Source organism: Scyliorhinus canicula, chromosome 12 (genome assembly GCF_902713615.1).
Source record: "Scyliorhinus canicula chromosome 12, sScyCan1.1, whole genome shotgun sequence".
In the NCBI taxonomy this organism is placed as follows: domain Eukaryota; kingdom Metazoa; phylum Chordata; class Chondrichthyes; order Carcharhiniformes; family Scyliorhinidae; genus Scyliorhinus; species Scyliorhinus canicula.
In genome coordinates, this window is record NC_052157.1 from 41,008,688 (window position 1) to 41,023,729 (window position 15,042).

General features: G+C 45.9%; 1 protein-coding gene across 15 annotated transcripts in view; it reads right to left on the minus strand.

Annotated features, from left to right (window-relative positions):
• The window catches only part of sema4ba (sema domain, immunoglobulin domain (Ig), transmembrane domain (TM) and short cytoplasmic domain, (semaphorin) 4Ba), a 636,623-nt gene that overhangs the window by 64,849 nt on the left and 556,732 nt on the right, over nt 1–15,042 (minus strand). For all 15 annotated transcript variants that reach the window (XM_038813267.1, XM_038813268.1, XM_038813272.1 and 12 more), the window contains 5 exons: nt 6,368–6,528; nt 3,734–3,796; nt 3,546–3,644; nt 3,343–3,454; nt 1,168–1,284 (listed from right to left, as the gene is read on the minus strand). In XM_038813267.1, coding sequence (XP_038669195.1) covers nt 1,168–1,284; nt 3,343–3,454; nt 3,546–3,644; nt 3,734–3,796; nt 6,368–6,528 — 552 coding nt within the window. The remainder of the gene's footprint in view (nt 1–1,167; nt 1,285–3,342; nt 3,455–3,545; nt 3,645–3,733; nt 3,797–6,367; nt 6,529–15,042) is intronic.

Sequence of the window (15,042 nt, forward strand, 5' to 3'; positions counted from 1 at the left end):
GGTGGGGGGAAGAATTGGTAGGGGGTGAGTTTGGTAGGGGGAGAGTTTGGTGGGGAGAGTTTGGTAGGGGGGGAGTTTGTTGAGGGGAGTTTGGTAGGGGGAGAGTTTGGTGATGGGAGAATTTGCTAGTGGAGAGTTTGGTGGGGGAGAGTTTCATCTGGAGACAGAATTTGGTAGGGTGAGAGTTTGCTAGAGGAGAGTTTGGTGGGGAGAGTTTGGTAGGGGGAGAGTTTGGTAGAGGGAGATTTTGATGGGGAAGAATCTGGTAGGGGGAGAGATTGGCAGGAAGGAGAGTTTAGTAGGGGAGAATTTGGTAGGGGGAGAGTTATGTAGTGGGAGAGTTTGGTAGGGGAGAATTTGTTAATGAGGAGAGTTTGATGGGGGAAGTGTTCCGTTGGAGGAGTATTTGGTTAGGGGAGTGTTTGGTAGGGGGAGAGTTTGGTTAGGGGAGTGTTTGGTTAGGGGAGTGTTTGGTTAGGGGAGTGTTTGGTAGGGGTAGAGTTTGCTCGGGTGCGGGAACCTGGTAGCACAGTGCAGTTTTGCAGGGCAGGGGCTCTTTTAGCAAGCTGTCATCACTTCAGAGGCAGTCAGAGCGTCCATGTGGTGCAGCTGTTTCTCAATCTATTTACTTGTATTGATCTGTCTTTGGATGTTCTCTTCTCCTTGTGTAGTATCTATCCTGCCCTATACACCTCCCTGTAATGACACAGCTGATATCAGCAATCATCAACGATCCCGCCTCGCTGTACCACCCACACACTCCGGCAGCCTGCTGGGAAAATGTCTTTTTAATATGGGAATTGGGTATTTTTAAGACATTCTTCCTCGAAAATCATATCACATCTGAAGACCCACACATCCAGACATAGGAACAGCTTCTTTCCCACACCTAAAAGACTCAACAAATCCTCCTTGGACTGATCTGTTCCCTGTAGGAACACTATTTATGATGCCCTATGCTGCTCTTGCTCATGTATTTGCTTTGTTTGGCCCTTTGTTCCGCACTGTAACCAATCACTGTTTGTCGATGTACCATTTGTCAGTGTTCTCTGTTGAATATTCTTTTTTGTCTGCTATTTACGTACTTGGCCACAGAATAATACTTTTCACTGTACTCCAGTACATGTGACAAATCAAATCAAATAACAGTTGTTGCCTGTCACTTACCCTGGAGCCAATTGAGAGAGTTTTCTGTTTTTAAAGGTGGTTTGTTTCCCAGGCTTCTTGAAATGATTGGCTCATTCCCCTGAAAATTGCTGACAGTTCCTGCATACAATTCTCCCTCTGGTAAAAGTAAAGACGAACACAAATTAAAACCATCCATAGAGTTCTTCAGTGTTTAACAAACAGTGTTACATATTTATATATCCAATTTTAAATGTAAAACACAAAGATCTACATTGAATCCAGCCATTTAAAGAATAAAAGAAAAACATGGTATCGCATTGATTCAATATTTTTTCTATGTTTATTCATGGATATAAGCATCCCTGCCTAGGCCAGCATTTATCGAGTCATCCCTCGATAGTGTGGTGCTGAGTCACCTTCTTGAACCACTGCAGTCCATGTGGTGTAGGTGCACCTAGTGCTGTTAGGGAGGGACACTGTAAGAAGTCTTAAAACAACAGGTTAAAGTCCAACAGGTTTGTTTCAAACACGAGCTTTCGGAGCACTGCTCCTTCCTCAGGTGAAGGACACATCATGGTTAGGGAGGGAATTCCAGGATTTTGACCCAGCGATCCAATGTCGATATATTTCCAAGTCAGGATAGTGCGTGATTTGGAGGGGAATTTTCAGATGGTGGTGGTCCAATGGGACTGCTGCCCTTGTCCTTCTAGGTGGTAGAGGTTGCGGGTTTGGACGGTGCTGCCGAAGGAACCTTGGTGAGTTACTACAATGCACATTGTGTCTCGGTGGTGGAGGGAGTGGATGTTGAAGGTGGTGGATGGGGTGCCAATCAAGTGGGCTGCTTTGTCCTGGATGGTGTCGAGCTTCTTGAGTGTTGTTGGAGTTGCACTCACCCAGGCAAGTGGAGAGTATTCCGTCACACTCCTGATTTGTGCCTTCTAGATAGTGGACAGACTGTTGGAGAGTCAGGAGATTAGTTTCTCTCTGCAGAACTCCCAGCTCTGACATGCTTTTGCAGCTACAGTGTTTACATGGTTCATCCAATTATGTTTCTCGTCAATGGTGAAGCCCAGATGCTGATAGTGGGAAATTCAGCTACAGTAATGCCATTGAATGTCTTAGGGAGGTGTTAAGACTGTCTCTTTTTATAAATGATGATTGCTTTTCAGATCAACACTAAATCTTGTCCAGGTCTTGCTGCATGCAGGCATTGACCGTTTCCTTATCTGAAGAATTGTAAATGGGGCTGAACAGTATGCAGCCATAAGCGAACATCCCCGCTTCTGACCTCTAGATTGAGGAAAGGTTATTGATAGATCAGCTGAAGATGGTTGGGTCTACCTTGAAGAACTGCTGCAGAGACATCCTGGGACTGAAATGATTGGCCTCCAATGACTACAGATTGGCCTCCAACGACTACAGCCATCTTTGTATGTGCTCGTTCTAACTCTAACCAGTGAAGTGTTCCTCCCTGATTCCCATTGACTTAAATTTTATTAAGGCTTCCATGTTCTATCAAATGCTGTCTTCCTGTCAAGCGCAGTCACTCTCGCTTCCACTCAGGAATTGACCTATCTTGTCTATATTTGAAGTAAGGCTCTAGTGTGTGGTGTAGCATTGCATCCTGCTGACGGTGTGAAATCCACAGAAACAGGAGTGGCCATTCAGGCCTATTATATCATTCAGTTAGATGATAGCTGATCTGTACCTCAACATCATTAGCCCACCGTTGCTCCATATCCCTCTTAGCCTAACCCAATAAAATCTGTCTTGAATCCCAACTGCCACAGACTTCTGGGGAGAGAATTCAAGATTACAACTACCATTTGTTTTAAAAAGGTATTCTTAATTTCCCTCTTAAATGGTCTGGCTCTCTTTTTAAGATTTGCCCATCTGGACTCCCACAGCAAGAAGAGAGTTTCTCTTTATCTGCTGCTGTACTTCTATCATTTTCAAGAAATTCAGCATATCTCACTCAATCTTCTGCACTCCAGGGCAAGAAAAACCAACAGAAACTTCTGGAAGAGTCAAATCCACTGGCAGGGACGGCGTTTGATCGGCAGGGTAATCACTGGTCTTCACTGGGATTAAGACGTGTGTTCCAGCCTCCAACCCTATAATCTTACAGTTTGCTGGCTCAGGGTACTGCCTCATTTAATGAGTTCTAATCATATGTTGGGCAAAAACAACTGCTTGAAAACTGCTTTTACCCACCAACCATAATTGCAGTCGACTTATAGGTCGGGTCAAAGGGACATCGGCCTTTTCCATCTTCCATTAGAGGATTACCATTGGGACCTTTGGCAAGAGAGAAGTCGGCGATACGCTACAAGAAAAAGATTATAGATTACACTTTGTGCATCTACCTGGCAATATTTAATCTTTTAATACTTAAAGACAGCAGTGTCAATACTTACGATGTAGGCACAAGTGGGGCTGAAGGCATAAGTCCCACAAACATATACATGTGTACGGTTCACCTGGAGAAGGATCTTGATATAGTTGAAGCAATCACTCTGCAACCAGACAAACATGTCAGAATTTATCACTCACGATTGGCCTTAAATGTATTTCAACAGTTAATTCTTATGGTGAGAGGCCTTACCGACAGGCTTTTGCCCTTAAAATGACATTCACTCCTCTTCTCTTCTGGTGCTTCCCAGATCACCTGTGAAGGATATATCAATATGGTTAATATTGAAAATATATTTCAATCTCTGTTACAGAAATTGTTCAGTGTAAATATCAACAACCTGTTGACTCATCACTTGTACCAGCTTGCCTTATTTGGCTACAATACTGTCGAAGGGAGGGAATGCGCAGGACTTAGTTCCAGTACAATAATCAGCTGACAATTTTTAAAAACTCACTGGAACCAGCATCAAAGACTTTGAACTCCTATTATTTAGGTCAGGGTTATCTAGAAAACGGCTGAGCTCAACACTTGGTTGGATGTTTGTCTGTGCTTGCAAAGACGTTAGGCCCCTTCATTCACATGGCTGAGGTGTCAGGAAAATGATTCACTTCTATTGGGGTTGCTCTCTGCAGTGTGATCCAATCTCGACCCTTCAATTTCTTTGTGTGGGGACCAAGTGGCTCAGCTGGCTAGATGGCGAGAGTGTATGATGCCAATACGGAGTTCAATTCCCATACAGGACATTTCCTTGCCTTGCTCAATGCTTGATGCGGGGTAGTGCCCATCAAACCATATAACTGCTTGTTTCTCTCTCCAACAGAGAGAGAGAAGCATTTGGTTTCTCATAGACTTTGGCGGCTAATTACCAATGCCTTTGTCTACCCGTCCATCTCCCATATATAATGTAAAGGTTGCCACAGTCCCAGAGGACCATAGGCTGCTTTACCCTTTGAGAGCTGACTGAGGGTCACCACACCTCAGGCATGGGGCAAGGTTGAGAAGTTGGGACCTTCATAAATATCCTCCAGCCGGTACGGGAATTGATCACACGCTGATGGCGTCGCTCCGCATCGTGAACCAGCCATCCAGCCAACTGAGCTAAACCCCCCACACTCTGAGTAGCCAAGTTTGGCTTTGTAAATCCAAACAAAGGCAGGGTAAAAACAGTCTGGCAAGCACGCACTGCTGATAATGTAAGAAATGGGGGCAACTGTTGTCCATTTGCCCCTTCAAGTCTACAGTGCCATTCCAGCAAGCTCTGACCTCTTATCTGACCTCCACTTTCCTGTGTTTCTATCCTGCGATCAAATGTACTTCCCAGTGACAGGAGGAATGAGTGAACATGGGAGTTTGAAATACGGGATGAGCAGGTACCAATTACCTCCCTCAATAATAGTGAGGCCACCCTTTTCAGCACCCTCATGAGGAGTGGTTTGGCAGTCACATTGGGATGCGTACAGTCACCTCACCAAGATGTTTCTACAGAGTTTCCTGTTCAATTGTTGGATGGTGTGGGAAATTTGTGCCCACACAGCCTGAACAATCTACTAACCCAACTCCTTAAAAATCATCTCATGCTTCATCACAGTTGATGTTCCACAGCAGAAAGTATTTAATCGTGTCATCCTAAAACACTGAAAAGTACACTTGCGTCGTTACTTGCAATAAACAGAATAATTTAAAAAACAACTGCATCCTGAGAGGTTAAACAAAGACATAAAACATTTACTGTGCAGGGGATCCCTCCATACAATGTAAAAACAGTGAGGAAATGAACCTAACAAAGAAATAGAGAAATTGGATGGGATCCCTGTCGAATGTTATAAACCATCCTTGCCTGTGTTTTAATGACACGTTGGAAATAATACTTCTATTACAACAGGTGATATATCACTGTCCTTTTCTCAGAAGTAACAGAATTTGGTGAATGGCTCTTTCCTTCTATAAAGATGTACATTTCTACGAAACACTTTGTACTTTGTGTTTTTGTTCAATTTAATTTGTTTTAAGAAATTAATCTGCAGTCAGTCAAAGGTTTCAACACTCTGGCGATAGTTTTGGTGGAAGCAGCCAGTGTAGGCACTGATACTGACAGATACTAATGACAGGATTCATCTTGCTGTCCACGTCAGTGGTGGAAATGTTTGACGGGTCTATGTGTGTCGTCTGAGAAAGAAAGTGAAGGGTTAGAGGCAGTGAAATTCCGGTTATAAATATTCAGCTGAAGATTGTTAACCGCAAGCCCCTTCACTGGCTGACTTCACACATGTATCCAGCTGCCGCTGACCTGGTAACCTTAAATCCAATTGGAAAATTCCTGTCAGATCTGGGCCTCCAAATTGGGAGACGACAGGGGATTAGTCTTCACAGCCATCGGGAAGCTGGGCTTATGTTGGTTCGGTAATTATACAAGTGACAGAAGTAGATATCTTGTCAGTCACCCTCCTAGTGAGAGGAGCTCAGCATCTAATGACAGAGATAGGAAATGGGAGGGGGGGGGGGGGGGGGGGGGGGGGGGGGAATTTGGTGATATGATGTGACAGAACAATGCCTCTGTGACCCCCGTGCCCTGTTTCTAGATGTAAAACTCTGACAGCTGACAGTGATGTGTGATTTGATAGTGTCAATCTAGCTCCTGATGAATTTGCATCTGTTGTCAAAATCTACTTTTGCTTCATACAGTAGCACTAATTGTCCGTTAAATCCTAAATCAATAACAGTTACATGAAATTAGAATAAGAAATGACAACATATGTGCCAGCACTAATTTACCAGGTGTCAAGAAGCTTTCCCATCACCTCACAGATGTAAATATGAATATACCTCATTTTTGAATTTATTGGGAGCAATGTCCAAAACATCCAGGGAGAAAATAGCATCTCTTGCACCAACATAGAGCACTCCTCGCTCAGCACTCAGCAGCAGCTTGGTGTAGTTCTGCACTCCATCTCGGTAGAAATGCTTGACAGGCCTGTCTGTGTTATCTGAGATAGAAGAAGCGACATGAGTTAGAGAAAGTGACAAGAACCCTTCCTAAGGCAGGGAGCTGACAGTAGCTACCAGCTCTGGTTGATATGGCCTAATAGAAGTTTTACCTCAAATATAATGGTGAGGTGGGTGTGGAGGTTTGATGGATGCGAGGGGGAGTTGCCGTTGCATTTATGATTTAAAAATTGAAGTTAAAATGGATGCAGGAGAATCGTAGAATGTTTAAAGCACAGAAGCAGGCCATTCAGTCCATCGAGTCTGCACTGACCCAGACCCATTCCCCTGCCCATATCCATAACCCCACCAAACCTCTGGAAAGTAAGGGGCAATTTAACGTGGCCAATCCACATAACCTGCACATCTTTGGACTGTGGGAGGAAACCGGAGCACCCGGAGGAAACCCACACAGACATGTGAAGAGTGTGCAAACTCCACACAGTTACCCAAGGCTGAAATTGAACTCAGGTCCCTGGTACTTCAGGCACCAGTACTAAACACTGTGCCACCGTGCCACCAATGGGAACAGTTTTTCCCTTGCTACTCTGTCCCGATCCCTCATGATTTTGAACACGTCCATCACATCTCCTCTCACCCTTCTCTTCTCCAAGGAAAACAGTCCCAACGTCTGCAAAAAAATTGAAGTCCAACTATTTATTCAAACCTTTCAAGGATACTGAGGAAATGATTGAGGAAGGAGGGTTTTGTGGCTACGTGGTGCCTTATTAATTCAAGCTTCTAAGTAATACAAACATTTTGAGAGACAGTCACTGTAAATCACTGAAAAATCAGCTGGTCTATTAATACTGTCTGTGGTCGTGGGAGAAATATTGGCTTAGACACTAAGAGAACTTCCCATTTCTTTGAACAGGCCCATGGGATCTATTGCACCACATCAATGAATGGGGTTTTGGTTCAACTGATTATTTGAAAGCTGGCACCTCTAGCAATGCAGCACTCTCTCAGTACTGCACCAAAGTTTCAGGTTAGATAATCCGTGTTAGCCTTTCGTCGTCTTGAACTTCCAATCATAGAATCATAGAATATCTACAGTGCAGAAGGAGGCCTTTCGTCCCATTGTGTTACACCACCACGCTAAAAAAAACACCCTACCCAGGCCCACTCCCCATCCCTGTAACCCCACCTAACCGCTGGACACAAATTTATTATGGCCAATCTCCCTAACCTGCATATCTTTGGACTATGGGAGGAAACCAGCCGACCCGGAGGAAACCCACACAGACACGGGGAGAATGTGCAAATTTCACACAGACAGTTACACAAGGCCGGAATTGAACTTTGGTCCCTGGAGTTGACCGTGCCACCCTAGTCACAAGATAGCCAGCTAACACTTAAAGATATATCCAAAGGGGCAGCACGGTGGCCCAGTGGTTAGAATTGCTGCCTCACGGGGTCCCAGGTTCGATGCCGGCTCTGGGTCACTGTCCGTGTGGTGTTTGCACATTCTCCCCGTGTTTGCATGGGTTTCGCCCCACAACCCAAAGATATGCATGCTCGGTGGATTGGCCACGCTAAATTGCCCCTCAATTGGAAAAAAATAATTGGGTACTCTAAATTTATGAAAAAAAGATATATACAAAATAGGAATGGGCAAATTTTCAGGCCAGTGATGTTAAAAGGGGAACTAATTAACATCTGAATGTCCTGATTCAATCATATCCACAGCCCTTTAACCCCACTTAAACTTACAACCGGACTGTCTTTTACTCCCTTTGTACAATGACATCGGAGGTAGACTAGTTACCCTTTAAAACTGTCCTTGAAGCTGCACTATCGTAATGTGATGACTTGGCTGAGTGTGCGGTGGAGGCTCATTCATGCATGGTTTTCAAAAGAGAACTGAATCATTATTGGAAGAGAACACAATTGCAGGGGTAGGGGGAGTGGCACTAGGTGAGTCGTTCCATCAGACAGCCAGCACGGACACAATGGCCCAATTGGTCTTCTGCTGCTCTACGACCATTCCATGGTTCCATGGAAACAGTTTTACTTCCACGAAGGAGCCATCTGGATATTAAAATGCCTTCTCCGGTAACACTGCACTCATGTCACAGGGGAGTTTGTGAGTTTAAATATTTATGAAACATCACACTTTCTATTCCAAATATCGGTACCCGTCATTTTGCCTGTGTCTAATTATATTTTGCTGGCTGCCGAAATGTCACATTTGAACTCAGGTTATTAAAAAAAAACGAGTAAACAGCCTTGGCTATAAGACGAAATTGAACACAAAGCTTCAATACTCTAGGCACTGAATGAACACGAAAGGGGGAGTTTGAATGAATAACATAAATGTATTAATTTATCAATAGCCTCTATCTTCATTACTTACAATGTTCACACTGGAATTTCGAATAAAAAGTTAGATTGCAGAAATAAAACTGACCCAAATGGGGTAGAGACTTCGATCAATCCTCGTGGTACTTATTTGTGTTTCTTGAGGAAGCAGTGTATTCTATTTTTAATGCTGTGAAGATCAATTCACATCTCCATGCTCAGTCAGAATTCCAACATGCTGACACTAAACTAAACTGCAAATTAATTTGAATTGATTAATAATTTAGCACGCTGATTAGTTTACATGCTACCATCAAATCCAATGTCATTTTTGCTGATAACTCATTTCAGGGTTTGTGTCCGTGCAATTCTTTTGAAAATTAGGGCTTAGGCCTCAGCTGGAGTATTGCATTATGGACACCACACTTCAGGATGGATGTCAAGGTCTCGAAGATGGCGCCGAGGAGATTTACCTGAGTAATACCAGGGATGAGGGAATTCAATTGCGTAGGTCGGAGACTGGAGATGCTGAGATTGTTCTCCTTAAGAGCAGAGGAAGGTCAAGAAGAGATTGGGATAAGTGTGATTAAAATTAAGGATTTTGATGGAGTGGGTCGGGAGAAACTGTTTCCACTGGCAGGAGAGTCGGTAACCAAGGCCGGAATTCTCCCCTACCCGGTGGGGCGGGGGTCCCGACGGGATGGAGTGGCGTGAACCACTCCGGCGTCAGGCCGCCCCAAAGGTGCGGATTTCTCCGCATCTTTAGGGGCCAAGCCCTAACCTTGAGGGGCTAGGCCTGCGATGGAGTTGTTGGCGCCCCGCCGGCCGGTGGGAAAGACCTTTGGCGCCATGGCAGCCGGGGCCGAAGGGACTTCGCCGGCCGACGGAAGTCCACGCTTGCGCCGGAGCATCAGCGGCTGCTGACGTCATCCCCGCGCATGTGCAGGGGAGGGGATCACTTTCACCTCCGCCATCGTGAAGACTATGGTGGACGCGGAAGGAAACGAGTGCCCCCACGGCACAGGCCCGCCCACCGATAGGTGGGCCCCGATCGCAGGCCAGGCCACCATGGGGGCACCCCCCGGGGCCAGATCGCCCTGTGCCCCCCCTGTGCGGGGGGTCGGAGAATCCCGCCCCAGATGTCACTGATTTCAGATATTTGTGCACGAAAATATTTTTCCACAGCGAGTTGTTTTGATCAGCAATGCACTACCTGAAAGGGTTGTGGAGGCAGATTCAATTGAAACTTTGAAAAGGGAAATGGATAAATATTGAAAAGGGAAAAAAACTGAAGGCCTATTTTGGAGGTGATTCAGAGGAGGTTTACTGGATTAACACCTGGAATGAGTGGGTTATTTTATGAGGAAAGGTTGAAAAGGCTGGGCTTGTTTCCACTGGAGTTTAGAAGAGTGAGGGGTGACTTGATTGAAGTCTAAACGATCTTGAACGGTCTCGACAAGGAGGCAATCGAAAGGATGTTTCCTCTTGTGGGTGAGTCCAAAACTCGGGGGCACCATTTTAAAATTAGGGGCTCACCTTTTTAGGGCAGAGATGAGGGGTGTGCGACTTTGGAACTTTCGGCCTCAGAAGACGGTGCAAGTGGGGTCACTGAATATTTTAAGGCAGAGGGAGGTAGATTCTTCTTGGGGGAGGGAATCAAAGATGGGCAATGTGAAACTCAACACAGTTAGTCATGATATCATTGAATGGTGGAGCAGGCTCGAAGGGCTGAATGGCCAACTCATTTTCCTATTTCGTATGTTTGTTTGTTCATACGAAAGAGTGGAGGAGTGGGTCTAATGGGGTAGCTCTTTGTTATTAAAAAAATATTTTTATTGAAATATTTGTAAATTTTTATAACAAAAACAGAAAATGAACAATAGGTGTTAAACAATGGGGCAGCTCTTTCAAAGAGCTAGTACAGGCACAATGCACTGAATGGCCTCCTCTTCTGTGCTGTAACGTTCTGTGACACTGCAATGAATTTATTAGCAACTTGTAGTTATAAAATCATAGAATTTACAGAATTTACAGTGCAGAAGGAGGCCATTCGGCCCACCAAGTCTGCATCGGCTCTTGGAAAGAGCACCCCACTTAAGGCTCCACCCTATTCCCATACTCCAGTAACCCCACTTAACCTTTTGTTTTGGACACTAAGAGCAATTTATCATGGCCAATCCACCTAACCTGCACATCTTTGGACTGTGAGAGGAAACTGGAGCATCCAGAGGAAACCCACGCAGACACGGGGAGAATGTGCAGACTCCGCACAGTGACCCAAGCCGGGAATCGAACCTGGGACTCTGGAGCTGTTAAGCAGCTGTGCTAAACACTGTGCTACCGTGTTGCCCATGAATCTAGAGTGCCCAATTACTTTTTTTTCCAATTAAGGAGCAATTTAGCATGGCCAACCCACATAACCTGCCTACCTTTGGGTTGTGGGGGTGAAACCCACGCAGACATGGGGAGAATGTGCAAACTCCACACGGGCAGTGACCCAGGGCCGGGATTCGAACCTGCGTCCTCAATGCCACATGCTGCCCCCTCAGATGATCCATTACATCGAGTTTCTTCCTTTATAAGACAACATGCTCAACCAAAATAAAAGCATTGGCTTCCTGACATGTTATTCAGGAATGTGTTAAAAACATCACTGTTTAAACAGGACTTCCCTCGCATTTCAATTAGTGATAATGGGTTCAAATTCGGAACAAGATAGGAGGAGCAGGAGGACGTACATTCGTACAGACCCTTCACCTCTGCAGCTGGATCCTGGAGTAAGAAACAGACCTAATGAAAAAGTCAATTTGAAATGTGTTTTTTTTAATGGCTGCACAAGCTGATGCCTGAAAAGTCTTCGCTGACCACAAGCCCACATTAGAAAACGGCCCGAATCTAGCAAAAATAAGAGAGGCAATTGTTGGGGGTCAGAGAAAATCCTGCACTGATACATCATTGTCCTTGTTGATGAAATAGATGTTACTTTAAGTTGGGCCCCAGCCAATGGGAGGGCAATGCCCATACAGAGAGGTTGCTGTTATGGTGGGGACACCAGCCAGAGCCTTGGTAGCTCTAAATTTTCTGAGAGGCTCATTCGCAGTCAATACAGAACAACATCAGGCTCTGATTGGTGGACTCCCCTTTAGAGCGGGAGTTTGCCAAACGTTGAGAGGTGGTGATGACTTAGAGCAGTTCCGACACGGATCTCCTGAATTGATGTGAAGTTCTGAACTTTCACTGAGTAAAGGTGCAAAGCGGCAGCCAGGTTTCTGACATTCGGCCTGACAGGCAGCCTGAGGCAAATATGAGGTCGCAGACCTAACACTGGGGTGACGAGCCTGCGCAGCCTTCAACGAGGCGAGGAGGAGACATGGGCCAACAGCTGTCAAGGGGAGCAGCAGAGCCAAAAGGACAGAGGTGCCCAGGCTAGATAGCAAGAAGCAGCAGCAAGACAAGAGCACACATGGTAATCAAGGATTGAGACCCAGCCACCTGAATGAGAGGTGAGCAGAGGAGCAGGCGGGAGGTGCCAAGAAGGCCAGGCAAGAGCCAGCATCAGGAATCAGGGAGAAGTGGCCTGCAGGAGCGGGATGACTCAAACAGAGGTCAACCGGGCATGACTGAAACTGAGAAGACTGGACCGGGTGGCAAATGGACCGGAAGGCGAGGGCGAGAGAGCAGAGGCCGGGTCCGTTAGCAGCAGCAGCCAGGTAGCCAGCCAGGAGCACTGTCAAGCAGTGATTTGGGGTGCCTGTGCATTCATTGTGTGAGCTGAAGGTGAGCAGGGTCAGGAGGGCATTGATGTCCTTTGGGGCTTGACATCATTTTGGGCACGCTCAATATCTTTGGGGCTAGGACTCGGTGTCATTGGGGAGGACCCCAACGTCTTTGGGTGCGGGACTCACATCATTCAGGCTGGTACATAACATCATTGTGGGTAGAGCTCTGGGTCATTGAGGGCGGTGCTCGATGTCACTGGGATGAGGCTCAATGACATTGTGGGGGGCTCAATGCCATGGGTTTGGGGCTCAATGTAATTCCGGGCAGGACTCAACATCATTCGGGTTGGGGCTCGATGTCATTGGGGCTGGGACTCAAGGTCATTGGGGGAGAGGCCCCAATATCATTGGGGGTGGGGTTTGACATCATTCAGGGTGGGTCTCAACCTCATTGTGGGCGGTGCTTGACATTATTGGGGGTGGGGGGTGGGAACTCAACGTCATTGAGGATGAGCCGTCATGTGACCAGGGGATGTGGCGTGACGTGGGGCCCTCACCTAGTGGGAGAGCACAGGGTTCCCAAATGTCTATGTCCGTCTCTGGAATTCCCTGCCGAAACCTTTCCACCTCTCTACCTCCTACAAGTGTCAAGGGGCTGGTTTAGCACATTGGGCTAAACAGCTGGTGTCTAATGCAGAACAACGCCAGCAGCGCAGGTTTAATTCCCATATTGGCCTCCCTGAACAGGCGCTGGAATGTGGCGTCTAGGGGCTTTTCACAGTCACTTCATTGAAGCCTACTTGTGATAATAAGCGATTATTATTATTAAAGCCTACCAGTTTGACCGGTATCATATCTTATAGGTGGCCAGCAGCCCCAGTGTCTGATTTTACTCAGCACAGTGTGTGCAGCTGCTTTTTGAACTGGGGTCACAGGAATTAGGTTACTCAACTGCAAATGGCAAAACATAATGGCCATCTCTGGACCTCTAACTTCTTTCCTTTTGATACGCGACAGGCGGTGTATTTCTGGATGGAAACGTGGATGGAAATGTGCACATACCTCTTGCCTGGATATTGGCCCAGTTGATAGCACTCTTGCCCCTGAACCATCAGTTTACAGGCTCATGCCTCACTTAGCATTTGTGCACAAAAATCAAGGCAGACACTCTGGGACTGCATTGACAGAGTGCTGCACTTCCAGAGGCGCCATGCATTGAGATAAGACTTTAAATTAAGGTCTACTCGAGTGCTGCACAAACTTTTGAAAAGACCAGGGTCAAGTTATCCCCAAATAGCTGGCCAATATTTACCTTCCAATCAATATCAGGAAAACGGGTGATCACATTGCTGTTTGTGGAATCATTGGCGTGTATATTGACTCCCACCTTTCCAACATTACAACAGTGACTGCACTCCAAAGGTAATCAGTTGTCTGCAAGGACATTTATCTGGTGGTTGTGAAAAGTACTATACAAATGCAAGCCTTTTCTTCTGCTTTATTGGGAACTTACTAGACTAATTAGCTTCTGAGACACGGGCAATGTGAGGACAAGTTCACAGGTCAAGATGTTAATCTATCCACAGCAACTGGCCGGTAAAATATATATTAAAATCTCTGAACCTGCTTATGAATACGAAACAATTACTCAAGCCTACCATAAATCTGCAGTCAATTAAATGTAGAGGCTGCCTCCTTGTAATCTTCAAAATACACATACTAAAATAACACAAAATACATTTGAAGGAGTCTGTATCTCCCTCGAGAGCCAACTGGCTCCTGATACAGCAATATAGGGCCATCTTCGGCGACGTTAGACGATCCATTATCATCACTTCCGGAACAATCTGAGCTCGGCTCAAGTCCAACTGCATATCACTTGTGGTTTTTGTGGTACTGAACTACTGCTGTGGTTATGGATCAGAATCCCAGGCTCAGGCTGTGCTTTAATCTGCTGCCTGTCATCTGCCAGCCAAGTGGGTGTTTAGCTTTGTTACTACGATGCACAGCTGGGCCTTCAAGTGCGGCCACGTCAAAAGGACGTCTGGAGGCGACCTCCGGAGGCAAGATACTTAGGCCGTGAAATAAACTGTTAAATCTTGATCATCCTTTGTGAGGGCCACAAAGAATCCAGCACGAGTTGAAGGATAGAAAGAAATAATAACATTTACTTACAATAACATATATATACAACAGCAGCAGCAACTCCCTTGCTGCTCACTCCTCTCTAGCTGGTTCCAAACTGGCCAGCTTTATTTATGCAGGGAATCTGCTAATGATTTTTCCGTGCCCCTCGTTGGGGAAGCTCATGCTCCCAAAGGATTGTGGGATTGCCATAAGTCCCCAGCCAGTGGTAAGCGGGCAGGTTGCAACATCATCTTACAGTTCTGATGGGAGGGTGTTGACTTGAAACACTAAACTCTGTCTCACTCCCCAAAGATGATGCCGTACCTGCTGAGTATTTCCAGGATTTTCTGGCGGTTTTCCGGATTTCCG